This window comes from Bison bison, unplaced genomic scaffold (genome assembly GCF_000754665.1).
Source record: "Bison bison bison isolate TAMUID 2011002044 unplaced genomic scaffold, Bison_UMD1.0 scf7180017864020, whole genome shotgun sequence".
In the NCBI taxonomy this organism is placed as follows: domain Eukaryota; kingdom Metazoa; phylum Chordata; class Mammalia; order Artiodactyla; family Bovidae; genus Bison; species Bison bison.
Genome location: NW_011494592.1, coordinates 1503793 through 1519166, shown reverse-complemented (window position 1 = coordinate 1519166; position 15374 = coordinate 1503793). Strand labels below are relative to the sequence as shown.

The 15374-nt window shown below is 44.4% G+C and overlaps 1 protein-coding gene across 1 annotated transcript in view; it reads left to right on the top strand.

Moving 5' to 3' along the window:
• Positions 1–6: 6 nt before the first annotated feature.
• The window catches only part of TTL (tubulin tyrosine ligase), a 33565-nt gene continuing 18197 nt past the window's right edge, over positions 7–15374 (top strand). The window contains exons 1-3 of the mRNA XM_010834121.1: positions 7–55; positions 4053–4131; positions 11257–11489. Of these exons, the coding sequence (XP_010832423.1) occupies positions 16–55; positions 4053–4131; positions 11257–11489 (352 nt within the window). The 5' untranslated portion in view covers positions 7–15. The remainder of the gene's footprint in view (positions 56–4052; positions 4132–11256; positions 11490–15374) is intronic.

Here is a 15374-nt window from a genome sequence, read left to right as displayed (position 1 = left end):
CCCAGGTTCAACCTGATGCTGGGAGAAAGGAACCGGCTGCCCTTCGGGAGACTGGGTGAGCGTCCCCGTTTTGCGCCCTCCTGCTCCTTCCCTCCACCCGTAGGACGAGAGCTTTTGTTTAAGGTCGGAAACCTTTTCCCCTCCTCTCGTTCCTCGGTCATATCGAAAACTGCATCCGTAGAGAGCCAGGCGCAGCGTCTATCTTGTCTTCTTGTGCCCTCGATCGAATTTGGGGCGGGAGTGGCTGTGCGGGCCCCCGGGACGGCAGCTGCCTCCTGACAATGACCGGTCCCCGCAGCCCCCTCCCCGCGGGGGCGTCGGTCTCTCCGGGGGTGGGGAGCCGAGAACCCTTGTTCCCCGGATTCCCCAGGGCCCGACACCCCCAAAACGGGCAGGTCGGCTGGGCGGATCGCCGGGCGGTGCGAGTCTCCGCGAGCCGGGGACGGCTGTCTGGCTGGAGTCCACTTGCATATTTCCTCCTCCGAGGATTCCGCCCTGCCTGTGTGGGCTCGGGAGGGGTGCTTGCGTGTGTTGAAAGCCCTGAGGATTGAGCTCCCCAAGACTCAAATAAACTGTCAGGGGATTTGGAAAAGACCTCTGAATTCCCAAACTAGTGAACCCAGCCCGGCGAAGGGCGGAAGGGTGTCTGATTTTGGACTATTCCTTAGACCACCAAAGAACACGTTTCCACAGTTGCGTGTTGAATGCAGATTTTTCGTGACACTGGATTCTCTGCCCTGCTCTCTCCGAGGGAGTTCCCTTAGCGCCCATGGTTGCTGCAGGCAGCACCACATCTCCATATCCGCCTGTAGGAAGGGGCTGGGGAAGGAGAGGACCAGCGGCTCCTTTTTAGATGACGTAATCCAGAAGTTGTGCGGATCACTTCCTTTCACATCTCATTAACCTGAGCATAGTCTTACGGCCACTCCTCACTGCACAGTCATCCGGGAATTGCAGCCTCACTCGAGGTCGCCAGTGCGCCCTGCCAAAATTCCCCTGGGTTTGGGACCCCAACATATTGCCAAAGAATGGAAGGGGAGGACTGATAATGAGAAAAAGTCATCTGTGCCTTGGAGGGCGTCCCAAAGAGGGCACTGTCCTACCTCCAGTAGAGGAGACCATTTTTAGAAATAGGTGTGGTCAGAGGGTGGAGAGATGGAAGAGGCAAAGAATGGAAATAGCCATTTGAAACTGACTTGTCCTTGCTAAGGGCTTCCCTGGTGGCTCAGCAGTGAAGAATCCACCTGCCAATGCAGGAGACATGGGTTCAGTCCCAGGATGGAGAAGATCCCCTGGAGAAGGAAATGGCAACCCTCTCCAGCATTCTTGCCTGGAGGATCCCATAGACAGAGAAGCCTGGCGGCCTAGAATCCATGGGATTGCAAAGAATCAGACACAACTTAGCGACCAAACAATAAGCCCTTGATGAGCTTACAGAGAGCACAGTTGGGTGGGGGCCTGTAGAATTGTAATGATCTGAGCAATGAAGGGGGTTCACCCTATCCTTACTGAAATTTCATTAAAATGGGACCATGAACAACTTTTTATTCTTACACAAATTTCTAATGTATGATGGGGACTCCATGGAAGAGCTGATTCCAACCCCCAGAAATTCTGGAATATAGAGAATGTGCCTGGAGATGGCCTTTTGTTAAACTGTCTCCCCAGGAAGCCCTCAGCAAGAAGAATGCCTTCCTTGAAAGAAAAAGACCTGCTTGTTGTTGAGAATGTTTAATTTCCTCCTTACTCTCTCTGCTTCCCTGCCTGACAGACTTTCTTCTTTGGACTGGATGGTGTCTAGCTGAAAGAGCTGAAATTGGAATCCTAAAATTAAAAACTGACAACAATCCTTCAATAAAAAATAAATAAATTAGAAAAAAGCAACCGATAACAGTGGCTCAGCGGTGGTGGAAGCAGGGGCCATCAGCACTGCTGTGGGGCTCAGCACTAGGCTGTTGAAGCAGAATTCTAAAAGGTCCAAGACCTACACTGGTACCATGAAGTCAGCAGTTGCTCAGTAAACATTTGGTTTTTATGAGAAAGCTGAGGACTTCCTGGGGAGATAAAAGGCAATCTCTGGGCACATTCTCTTATTCCAAGATTTCTGGGGGTTGGAATCAGTCCTTCGATGGAGTCCCCATGATACATCAGAAACTTGTATAACTTTAACTCCCAAGTATCCTGATTGGGAGTTTGATATTAGCAGGTGCAAACTATTCTATATATGTATAACTGAATCACTTCGCTGTATAACCGGAAATAACAACTGTGTGCACACGCGATAAGTCTCTTCAGTTATGTCCAGCTCTTTGCAACCCTATGGACTGTAGCCCACCCAGGCTCCTCTGTCCATGAGATTCTCCAGGCAAGAATACTGGACTGGGCTGCAATGCCCTCCTCTAGGGGATCATCCCTACCAAGGGATTGAACCTGCAACTCCTGCATTGTATGTGGATTCTTTACCACTGAGCCACCAGGGAAGCCCCAATTCAACTCTAGTCCAATATAAAATAAAAATTAAAAAAAGAAATTCTAAAAAAGTGTCAGCCAAAAAATAAAACAAACCCTTATACTTCAATAAAAAAATTTTTTTAAAGGTTAGCTTCTTAAAAGCAAGCCAAAAAAAAAAAGCAAAACAGCATCCCACAGCCAGGTCATTATATGACTTCATTGTTAGGGGTATTTATCTTTTGTACACAGTGCGAAACCCAAGGAGATGGCCCAGCCGGATAAAGGCCCAAGAATGCTGGTGCCATGGAGATGAGAAGGTGGGCAGTTTAGGTGTGAACCAGTCCACCTGTCTTAGGGAGATAATAAGAGCTAGTTAGCGCCTGAAACTTATTTGATTATATGCTGTCGTCAGATGAATTATTCTTACGTCTGGCATCTTCAATTCAAACTCCCTTTGTTTCATTCTACTTTTGTGTGGCTGAAAACTCAGTGCATTTTGTTAGGATGTTAAATATACATTGAGGCTTTTGTAGAGATTATCATATTGCGTGAAATAAGTCACACAGAGAAAGACAAATACGTATCACCTATATGTGGAATCTAAAAAAAATAGTACAAATGAATTTATTTACAAAACAGAAACTGACTCACAGATATAGAAAAGAAACTTATGGTTACCAAAGGGGAGGGAGGGGAAGGGAAAAATTAGGACTATGAGATTAACCAATCCACACTACTATTTATAAAATAGATGAAAAAGAAGAATTTATTGTATAGCACAGGGAATTATATTCAATATCTTATAATGGGTATGATTATTAAATACTTATAGTGGAAAAGAATCTGAAATATATATAGAGATATGTATAACTGAATCACTGCTGTACATCTGAAACTAACACAATATTGTAAATCAACTACTTCAATAAAAAATTTTTAATTGAGGCTTTTGTTTTTATTTGTATCCTTCTGCTTTAGTTTTATAGAGGAGGGGACATGCAGTGCAACCTACTGAAATGAGTTTCCCTGTGGGAGTATGCACAGAAGAATATTCTCAGGTCTTCTGAATTTATAGACACGACCTCTCCACCGTCCCCCCTAAGCTAGCTAGTGGCTCTCCTAGAAGCTTGCAGAGGTAGGCATGCTTGCGAATAGCAGGACCTTAGCTCTACTGCCTTCCTCGATGGCTGTCGAGAGCAAGGGTAGCAACATCAGAAGTCTGACCATTTGAGTCTTTACTGTATAGAGATTATTAAATCCATGTGTTAAGCCACGAGTAGGGTACAGTGGGAATCCAGGAGAGGCAAAATAGAAAATACTTGTCTACCCTAGGAACAAAGGCAGCAGTGGTCCTTGGCAGACCTATGATACTGGTATATTCTCCACTCTGGGGAGGGGGAGAATTGCCAGCTGAAAACTGAGCAAAGGGGCATTGAGGCGCAGGGCAACAGAATCGCTGTCTTTCCAACACCCAGTCTGATAACAGGGGAAAGACGAGCTAGGCATGACACGCTGCTCTCTGTCCTGTATGCCGGTGCTGACATTGTTTTCCATTGGAGAAACGGTCTGTTTCCTTTCTGAACCTCCTCTCTGCTTCACAGGTCATGAGCCTGGGCTGATGCAGTTGGTGAATTACTACAGAGGGGCCGACAAACTGTGTCGCAAAGCATCTTTAGTGAAGTAAGTGTTCTTTAAGACCCAGTGTTTTCCATTGTCACCTAAATGTGAGCTTTCATCCTGAAGCACTTAAGCAGAATGTGGAATTGTCTTTTAAGAGTGAAAATACTTTCATTTAGAAAGCAATCAAAGATCAGTTTTGGTGTGTGTGTGTGTGTGTGTGTGTGTGTGTTGCCACATTGCTGGAATCTTAGTTCCCTGACCAGGGATCAAACCTGTGCCTCCTGCATTGAAAACTAGGAGTCTTAACCACTGGACTGCCAGGGAAGTCCCCAAATATTAGTTTTGATTGTTATCCAAACTTTGCTGTTTGTGTCTGGTAAAGCCTGTCTGTCTCTTACATGAGGAGCTTCCCTGGTGGCTCAGTGGTAAAAAATCTGTCTGCTAATCCACAGGTTCAATCCCTGGGTCGGGACTATTCCCCAGGAATGGCGACCACTCCAGTATGAGAATCCCATGGACAGAGGAGCCTGGCGGGCTATAGTCCATGGGGTCGCAAAGAGTCAGACAGGACTTAGCGACTCAACAACAGTAACAACTCTTAGGTGAGGATCCCTTGAAGCAGAGTCTGAGACAGGGCTTCTCATGGCAGTGATTAATGAGGAGCGGGCTCGCAGGAGAAACTCACTGAGAACCAGGGAAGCCCGGGAAGCAGCCAAGCAAAGAGGTGGTTTCAGCTGAAATCTCAGCTCAGCCTGATTCCATGGAAATTGGGAGCAAACTGCCCCTTGATAGTCTAGACTCTGATGTCGGTCAACCACGGGCTATGGGAGGACGCACCTTCCCAGCATTTCTAGGCAGCAGCTGGTCCCTAGAGAAGGGGTACACATATGCTTATAGCAGTCAACTCTCAGCAGCCAGGGGCCCCTCAGAAGGGACACCTGGGGAGAATATACTGGTATCTACCACACTGCCCATCTCTGAGCAGTTCGCTCATGGCTTGCTGCCAAAAGAACAGCATCATGGGACTTCCCTGATGGTCCAGTGGTTAAGACTCAAAGTGATTAAGTCAGTCCAGTGTCCGACTCTTTGTGACCTATGTACTGTAGCCCGCCAGGCTCCTCTGTCCATGGGAATCTCCAGGCAAGAATACTGGAATGGGTTGCCATTTCCTCCTCAATGCAGGGAGCATGAGTTCCATCCCTGGTCAGGGAATAAGATCTCATATGCCTTGCTGTGTGACAGAACAAAACAAAAAAAGAAGACTGGTATCATAAGGTGGAAGGGAGCAGCCTGAGTCAGTGATTAAGATCTAGGATCAGCAGCTTGGGTTTTAATTTCAACTCTTCTTAACAGCTTGGGCAAAGTTTCTAACCCCTCTAGGCCTCAGTGCATCCTTCACAAAGAGGTTGTAATGTACATAATGTCCGTAACAGTGGCACACACTGAGCATTTGACCCTATGCCTTAGTTTCCTTTTCTGGAAAATGAGGGTAATAATAGCAACTACCTCAGGGTTGTTGTAAGGATTAGTTGAATTAATTTATGTCAAGTCTTGGACTCATTCGAGGGTCAGAGTCCATACTGTATAAATGAAAGAGGGGTGGGGCCCCTAAAACCAGGTCTCCAGAATTCCCTCTACAGTGACTAGTGTGAATGCGTTTGTAGCCAAACACATCACTTACATAAGACAACACTAGAAGGCGTAACTCAATGAAAATACTCTTTTCCCCAGTCATACTGCTTTGCAGGCTCTAGATATTTACTAACTTGTGTTGATAGGAATATTTCCACCTTTTGGCTCAGACTCACTGCCCCTCAGTAACTTACGTATCATCCTCTCCCTGTGATGGATTTTCGTGATTTGTCAGCTACTTCTAAAGAACAAAGCTTCATAAAGTCTTCTTTTTACATATATTCATATTTATTTGTTTTTTAACATTTATTTACTTGACTACATCGGATCTTAGTTGTGACATGGAATCTTTGTTGCATCATTCAAGATCTTTAGTTGTAGCGCATGGATTCTCTAGTTACGGTGCGTGGGCTTAGCTATTCCACAGCCTTTGGAATCTTAGTTCCCCAACCAGGGATCAAACCCACGTCCCCTGCATTGCAAGGTGGATTCTTAACCACTGGACCACCAGAGAAGTCCCCTTATTTACATATTTAGAACTCAGAAGTTTGTTTCACAAGAGCTAGGAGTAGAAGTGGGATTGTTTATTGAGGTTATTCATTTAGAAATTTTGATAAAATGCTTGTTCATTCTATGATTTTTTTCCTAAAGATAAAGGTAGGATTTAAAAAAAAGAAAAACAGAGGATACTGTGAAAAGTAATGTTCTCTATGTTTGCATACTTGGTAGCTAAGATAAGATGGAGAGAGTTCAGAGCTAGAGGCATGAGTAGATCTGAGTAAGTGTCTGGATCTCTGTGGCCTTGGACAGTGTGACTCAGAATCCCCATGTCCCATCTGTGGGGATGTCGGGGATCATGCCCGCTTTTTGCCTCCCCATGGCATGTGACGTGGTCTGTTACGGCATGCTATACATGGCAACCTGACTTACTCAGGCTGGGGGTTATCGTCATCCTCTAAACTTCCTTCATTCTCTCAGGCGTCCTGTGAAGGACTGCGGTCATTCCCTTTGTCCCAAAGTGAAAGTAAAAGTGTTAGTTGCTCAGTCATGTCCAACTCTTTGCGACTCCATGGACTGTAGCCCACCAGGGTCCTCTCCATGGGATTTTCCAGGCAGGATACTAGAGTGGATTGCCATGCCCTTCTCCAGGGGTTCTTTCTGACCCAGGGGTTGAACCCAGGTTCCCTGCGTTGCTAGCAGATTCAAAATAAAGTAAATAGAGTGCTAGCTGCATGTATCATTTAAATTGCCTAGTAGCCCCATTAAAATGAGTACAAAGATGGCTTCCCTGGTGGCTCAGTGGTAAAGAATCTGCCTGCCAGTGCAGGAGACTCGGTTTCCGTACCTGATGCAAGATCCCATGGGCCTCAGAACAACTAAGCCCATGTACCGCAAGTACTGAGCCTGTGCTCTAGAGCTTGGGAGCCACAACTACTGAGCCCACAGGCCCTATAGCCCTTGCCCTGCAACAAGAGAAGCCACCACAACGAGAAGCCTGCGCTCCACCACTAGAGAGTAGCCTCCACTCACCACAACTAGGGAAAAGCCCGCGCAATAATGAAGGCCCAGACAGCCCCCCAAACTAGTTATTTTTTTAAATGAGTACAAAGACATTGTACAATTTATTTTAGTAATATATTTTATTTAACCAAATAATTCTAAAATGTCAGTTTGACATGTAATTAATATAAAAAACAACTAATGAGATATATTATTTTTGTATTGAAGTCTTCAGAATCTGGTGTGTATTTTATATTTATAGTACATCTAAACTCAAACATTAAATTTTCATTGGTGTACTTCCCAGGAGGTGTAGTGGTTAAGACTCTGCTCTTCCACTGCAAGGGGGCACAGGTCCGATCCCTGGTTGGGAATTAGGATCCTGCATGCCTTGGGGTGGGGGGAAAAAAAAGAAGAAAGACGTATGCAGCATGGATACAGGTGAAAAAGTATACATCACAAGGCCATTTTTTATCTTTGATTATTGAGTGAAATAATAATTGAAAAGAATGATTTGGTAAGCATTCCTCTTAAGAAAATGTGAATTGGAGTTAACAGTACAAGAATCCTGGTAACATTCGCCTATCTCTCACTCAGGGGCATTGGTAAAGAACATAGTATCATTACACTCATCATCTTGTGTTTCTTCCATGCTTCATTGTATCATTTGCAAGTATGTACTGAACCATTTTAACAATTTATCCATACTGAGTACCAATGTTTTTAGTATGTGTCGATATGTATCATGCAATAGAATGTAGCAATAAAGCAAAAAAAAACAAAACCAAAAAAACCAAGCAAACATCAGTCTATTAAATCCCAGTAAATCCAGACTTTAACGCAGGGTAGCTGAAGTAATGTCTGTTATGATAGAAACTATTTTTTCACATATAGATGAAATTCATCTGACAAATATAAAAGATTAGAAAATATCTTTACCATGAGTTTCTATTTTAGGCTGCAATTTGACAATATTTTTTCATATATTTGGAAATCTTGAGGCAAAACATACAAATTATTAATTGGGCAGCTTCTAGCACCCAACTCATCTAAAGCTAAGGAAAAATATTTCAAATTTTCAAATTTTGATTCAATCTTTGATATTGTTAGAAATGCTTTGTACTCTCTGGGCAGTTATTGATGGCTTAACTAAAGACCATTCACTTTTTGTAAAATATTTTTTTAGGCTTTCCTGAAAATTCTTTTACTACATTTCCATCTAAAATGACACTGTGTTTTTTTGTGTAAGAATCCAAGCCATTTCATAGCTGAACAAAATTACAAACTCAGATCGTATTAAAAATGTTCAAAGTTTTTTTTCTGTTGAATTTTTAATTCTGATTTTAGCCACTAATTTCATTGTTTGTTTTTTGACTGTTGAAAGGTAAACACTTATCGAATTCCTTATGTTTCTTGAAAATGTCCCCTTTATACAACAAACTTCATTTTTCCTTCCACTGCTGCTGCTGCTAAGTTGCTTCAGTCATGTCCGACTCTGTGCAACCCCATAGACGGCAGCCCACCAGGCTCCTCCGTCCCTGGGATTCTCCAGGCAAGAACACTGGAGTGGGTTGCCATTTCCTTCTCCAATGCATGAAAGTGAAAAGTGAAAGTGAAGTCGCTCAGCCATGTCGGACTCTTAGCGACCCCATGGACTGCAGCCCACCAGGCTCCTCCGTCCATTGGATTTTCCAGGCAAGAGTACTGGAGTGGGTTGCCATTGCCTTCTCCTAAACACAGCAGATTTTAATTGCCGTCCATGGTGAAATTTGTGACACACATTTGAATGTCTTCTAGTGCTTATTTTTCCTTTATTGTGTGGTTATGGCTCTAGCTTCTGCATCTCCACTCAATTTTATATCCGTAGTATACCTTTGTTTTAAATTGAAGAACTTGTCTGTACACATTTTTTTTTAATTAAAAAAACAATTATGCTTGTTTACCAATTATGATTACCTAGCTATTACTAGGGCTTCCCAGGTGGCTTAGTGGCAAAGAATCACCTACAGAAAATACAGGTTCAATCCCTGGTTCAGGAAAATCCCCTGAAGAAGGAAATGGCAACCCACTTCAGTATTCTTGCCTGGGAAATTTCATGGACAGAGGAACCTGGAGGGCCACAGTCCATGGGGTCATAAAGAGTTGGACACAACTTACTGAGTAAGCAACAACAACAAGGCTACTACTATAACTTGTGCTATGAGCATAATAAGCATGTTATAATGTTTCATCAGTGCCTGGAAAACAATTCACATGAATCCATCTATTGTCCACAAGTAGAACAGTGATGCTTTTATGTTTAATACCAGAAGCAGCATGTGCCCCCAACACACAGGCCACCCTCCAACAACAGCGTCTTAGGTCATCCAGTGATCAAAGGGAAACATCATCTTGCCAAAGCAGTACTGTTATGCTTCATGGAAACATATCTTACTATGCTTCAACTTTTAAATTAAAACTAGACACAATTGGAAATTCAGTTCCTGAGTTGCATTGGCCACTTTTCAAGTGCTGCGAAGCACTTGAAAGTTCCATGTGGCTCATGGCCACCATATTGGACAGTGCAGATAGAGCCAAATGGTCTGTGAGTAGAAATGTATGGTGGGTTTTGTTTGCTTGTTTGTTTGTTTGTTTTGAGTTCTTTAAATTCCATTGCCTTTGACTTAAAAAGAAAGTGAAAGTGAAAGTCACTCAGTCGTTCTTTGTGACCCCTATAGTCCATGCAATTTTCCAGGCCAGAATACTGGAGCGGGTAGCCTTTCCCTTTCTCCAGGGGATTTTCCCAACCTAGGGATCGAACCCAAGTCTCCCACATTGCAGGCAGATGCTTTACCAGCTGAGCCACAAGGAAAGCCCAAGAATACTGGAGTGGGTAGCCTGTCCCTTCTCCAGCGGATCTTCCTGACCCAGGAATTGAACCGGGGTCTCCTGCATTGCAGGTGGATTCCTTACTGAGCTACCAGAGAAGAGCTTTATTTAAAAATCTCAATTTATAGTTTCTTTTCATTATTTCTGCTGTTGGCTCACCAGCTGAGTTTTGCTGATTACAGACCAGGCTCTGGCATTTCTATTTTAGAGAGACCAGGAAGTGCAGCTCAGGGGACACTTGTGAGTGTCTTTGGGTAGGTTCTTCCCTCCTCTGATTCCTGGGGACCAAGGATGGTTTTAGAGTTAGGACTTGGCAACAATTCAGGGCTTTCATCCTGCCTGTTCCTCTCTACCTTTATGATGTTGGGAAATTCACTTCTCTGTGACCCAGTACCTCATCCATGAAAGGTGATGCTGGTGCCTCCCCTTAGGGATCTCACTGGGAAGGAGATGCCGAGGGAAGCCCTTGTGTTTATTAAGTGCCTGACATTATATCCCCCTTGTTATGTTATTTGGGAGGCAGGAGATGTGTTTAGTTATGACCACCAGAGTCCTGTGTTTCATTAGAAAGACTCTTCCTAGGAATTCCCTGGCAGTCCAGTGACACAGGTCGATCCCCTGGTCTGGGAACTAAGATCCTGCAAGCTATATGGGGCTGCCTCTCCCCCCACCAAAAAAAGATTCCTACTCTGCCACTGAAACCAGGCTGAGCTAAAAGTATTTTAATACTTTTAAATTAAATTCCAAAGTATTAAGCTTTTCTCTCCAGAGTTGGGGCAAGGTAGTATTTTGCTAGTAATCCAGATAGTTTCCTCAGTTCTCCACTTGGTTTTGTTAGTGTGGGTCTAGCTTGGCTATGGCATATTTGTTGGAAATATGTTGTTTTGGGATCACTGCAAATTAAGTTTCCTTGGTGATGCATTTTAAGAGGAGTTAAAGTTCTGGACATTAAGCCCCTTTGGAATTCCATGGATTGTGCTTGTAAGGTCGTGTGTAACAGCTGTGTGCTGCTCTGTGGTCCATTGGAGGTCTGCCCAGTGAGGCCAAGAGTGAGGTGTGGGATAAGGAGACCAGCTCCGTGCCCTGGCCATGCCTCCTTGGAGAGCTGTGGGCGAAGCACTGGCTTTTCTGAATAGAGGGAGAGACTGTCCTCAGAAGAGAGACTGACCTTCTATCGTCTGCCAGGCTCATCAAAACCAGCCCAGAACTGGCTGAGTCCTGCACATGGTTCCCCGAGTCGTACGTGATTTACCCAACCAACCTTAAGACCCCAGTTGCTCCAGCTCAGAATGGAATCCATCCACCATTCCATAGTTCAAGGACAGACGAGAGAGAATTTTTCCTGGCTTCATATAACAGAAAGAAAGAGGAGGGAGAGGGCAACGTTTGGATTGCAAAGTCATCAGCCGGAGCCAAAGGTGAGTTGGCATCACTGCCCCTTCTCCTTTCCCTGCGGGTGCTTGATATGCTTTGTTAGATTCAACTGATGTCTTTAGGTGAGTGACTATACTAATCTGAATCCTCAAGGATAGAGACCACATCTAGTTACACAATTTAAAATATCTAGGTTCTGATGACCTAGAAATGTGTATCTCCAAATCACAGTAAATCCTCCATGTTCGAATTAGTTCCATTCTGAGAGCACATTCATAAGCCCAATTTGTTTGTGTGTGTGCTTAGTCACTCAATCGTGTCCAACTATCAGCAGCCCCATGGAAAGGCTCCTCTGTCCATGGGATTCTCCAGGCAAGAATACTGGAGTGAATAGCCATTCCTTTCTCCAGGGGATCTTCCCATAGGTACCCAACTAACACAATCAGCCATATAGTACTGTACTGTAATAGATTTATAATACTTTCCACACAAATAAGACATAAAAAAAAATAAACACTTTTCATCTCACAGTACAGTACCTCGAAAAGTACAGTAGTATAGTGCAAGAGCTGGCACCAGGGGCTGGCATCGAGTGAACAGGCAAGAAGAGTTACTGATGGAGGAGGGAGAGGAGGTGGGAGATGGTACAGCTGAAGGGTCATCAGCAATAGGAGACGAAGGACAAGCTGCAGAGCCACCTGTAGGGGACGCAGCCTGTGACATTGTACTCCAGACACGTGAACTGCCTTGCATGATTTTGACATACAAACGCACGTTCTCATCTTTGAAAGTTTGCAACTTGAAGGTTTGTATGTAGGGGACTTACTGTATACTAAAGTAAAGTAAAATAAAATAAGCAAAAGTGTTTCTAGCTGAGGGCTTTCTCTTTAAGCCCAAACCCAATGGTAAGCATTTTCAACTTAATATGTCTGATGTAGAACCTTTCGTTTCCTTCCGAACTATACCCACCCCAGCTTGCTCCTCTTTCTGCCTGCTCATGGAGGACATGATCCCACTTTTCACCCGGCCTCTGAACCCCAAACCTGGGAGTCCTTCTTGCCTGCTCTTTGCTTTACAGTCAGTCTCTAACACATCAGCAAGTCTTGTTCACTCTACCTTTAAAATAAAGTCTCCAATAGAACTTTTCTTGCCATTTCCACTGCTCTCACTGGACATCAAAGCTCCTGTTCTCTCTAACCTGGGTAATTACAATGCCTTTTCATAGCAGTTCTCCTGCTTTCGGGCCCAGTGATGTTTTAAAAATGGAAACATGATCATATTACTCCCCACTCAAGATGTACCAGCTGCCTCCCCGAGGCAACTAGAATAAACTCAAGTCCTGCTGGAAGTCGACACCACTTGATATTTGCCCGTATCTCTGATCTCACCCCCTATCCTTGGCCTTGCTCCCTGTACTGTAGCCAGGAAGCCTGCCTAGAGTCCCTCAAATCCTTTAAATTCATCTCTGTACCTGGAACGCGCTTCCATGGGCTGTTTTTCGTTTCTCAGCTCAGATGGTGCCTTGTCAGAAAGGCTTTTCTAATCTAAAATAGCCTCTATGTCCATTGCTTTCTATCCTTTCCCCTGCTTTAATTTTCCATCCCTGCACTAACTTTTTCCAGCACTCTATTACTTATTAGTTTATCTCTTCATCTCCTCCATAATCCTGCAAGCTCCATGTAAACACAGACTTTGTGTATTCTTCATCTCTGTACCTTCCCCTCAGGCACTTAATAAATGTGTGTGAGTGAATGCACTAAAGGCAGAAGGTATGTCATAACTCAGGCTTAAAGTAAGGCAGTTGCCAATGTAATCAGAGAAGGCAATGGCACCCCACTCCAGTACTCTTTCCTGGAAAATCCCATGGACGGAGGAGCCTGGTGGGCTGCAGTCCATGGGGTCGCTAGGAGTCCAGCACGACTGAGCGACTTCACTTTCACTTTTCACTTTCATGCATTGGAGAAGGAAATGGCAACCCACTCCAGTGTTCTTGCCTGGAGAATCCCAGGGACGGGGGAGCCTGGTGGGCTGCTGTCTATGGGGTGGCACAGAGTCAGACACGACTGAAGCGACTTAGCAGCAGCAGCCAATGTAATGATCACATAGACATGGTCCCTCTCTATAACTATTATTATATGCTATCTTAAAAACCTTTCCATTTTGAACTTACACTTCTTTGATTGCCTTGAAAAACCATCTGGCCATTGGTACTCATTTTTTTTTTTTGAGTCAAAATCAACTTCATTATTATTTCCAACCTCATTTCTGATCTTATAAATAATAAGGGTTCATTATAGAAAGTTAGAATGTACAGATACTATTATTCCTCTATTACAAATTAAAACACCTATTACCATCATTTTGGTAATTATCTCTTTTTTAAAAAAACTTTTTATTCTGTATTGGGGTATAGCTGATTAACAGTGTTGTGATTTTCTAGTTTAGATAAACAACTAAAGGACTCAGCCATACAGATACATATATCCATTCTCCCCCAAACTCCCCTCCTGTCCAGGCTGCCACATAACATTGAATCAAGTTCCCTGTGCTGTACAGTAGGTCCTTGTTTGTTATCCATTTAAAATACAGCAGTGTGTACATGTCCATCCCAAATTCCCTAGCTGTCCCTTCCCCCCCCATCCTTTTCCCTGACACATTGGTACTTATTTTTATCCCAGGTCCAGTGGACCTCACCTTCTTTTTCACCACTTGTGAGACAGAAGGGCATCACCTAGAATCTTCATGTGCCTCACCTACCTCTCCCTCCCCTCCTGTGAACTCTTCTGCAGAACTGTCCCCTAGCTTTGTTCCAATAGTAAATGGGGGAATTGGAAGAGGAAATAATCATCTACAGTATTCCAGATTCCTCCTGTGGGTGGAGACTGGAGTCAGGTGGCCACCAAGAGGACATCTTACATCCTTATGTCATGGACTTGACTGGCATGAAACGAGGAGTGAGGCAGGCCTTGGGCAGAAGGACACGTCAGGTCATGGTGGTGATCCCACCTGGGTGGTCCCTGGACCCTCCCCAACACAAGACAGAGAGTGATGCTCAGCAGCAGACAGAGGTACAGAGAGAATTAATGCCAAACAGAGAAGACATTTCGCTTTAGGAGCTGAGGAGATTAGTGGTGTGGATTTGTTTTATTGGAGAATTACAAAATGAAATGAATAGCTGAATGAATGAATTGTATTCTTGTTAAACAAACATGTAGTACCTAGCATTCTGGGTGTAGTTGGCGTAACTTCACACTATATTCAGAGCAAGCCACTGTTTATCGTCTCCACTGCCCATCTTGGATCTGAGTCTCCTTCACCGTCACCTGGAGCATTGCCCCCTGTCCTCCTATTCTTGGCCATTCTCCCGAGTCTCCACGCAGTACAGTAGACAGAGATCCTATTAGAGCAGGGTCAGACCATGTCATATTTGTACTCAGCACTGTCTCTGGGACCAGGATCAGATCAGATCAGTCGCTCAGTCGTGTCCGACTCTTTGTGACCCCATGAATCGCAGCACACCAGGCCTCCCTGTCTATCACCAACTCCCGGAGTTCACTCAGACTCATGTCCATCGAGTCAGTGATGCCATCCAGCCATCTCATCCTCTGTCGTCCCCTTCTCCTGCCCCCAATCCCTCCCAGCATCAGAGTCTTTTCCAGTGAGTCAACACTTCGCATGAGGTGGCCAAAGTACTGGAGTTTCAGCTTTAGCATCATTCCTTCCAAAGAAATCCCAGGGCTGATCTCCTTCAGAATGGACTGGTTGGATCTCCTTGCAGTCCAAGGGACTCTCAAGAGTCTTCTCCAACACCACAGTTCAAAAGCATCAGTTCTTCGGTGCTCAGCCTTCTTCACAGTCCAACTCTCACATCCATACATGACCACAGGAAAAACCATAGCCTTGACTTTGTTGGCAAAGTAATGTCTCTG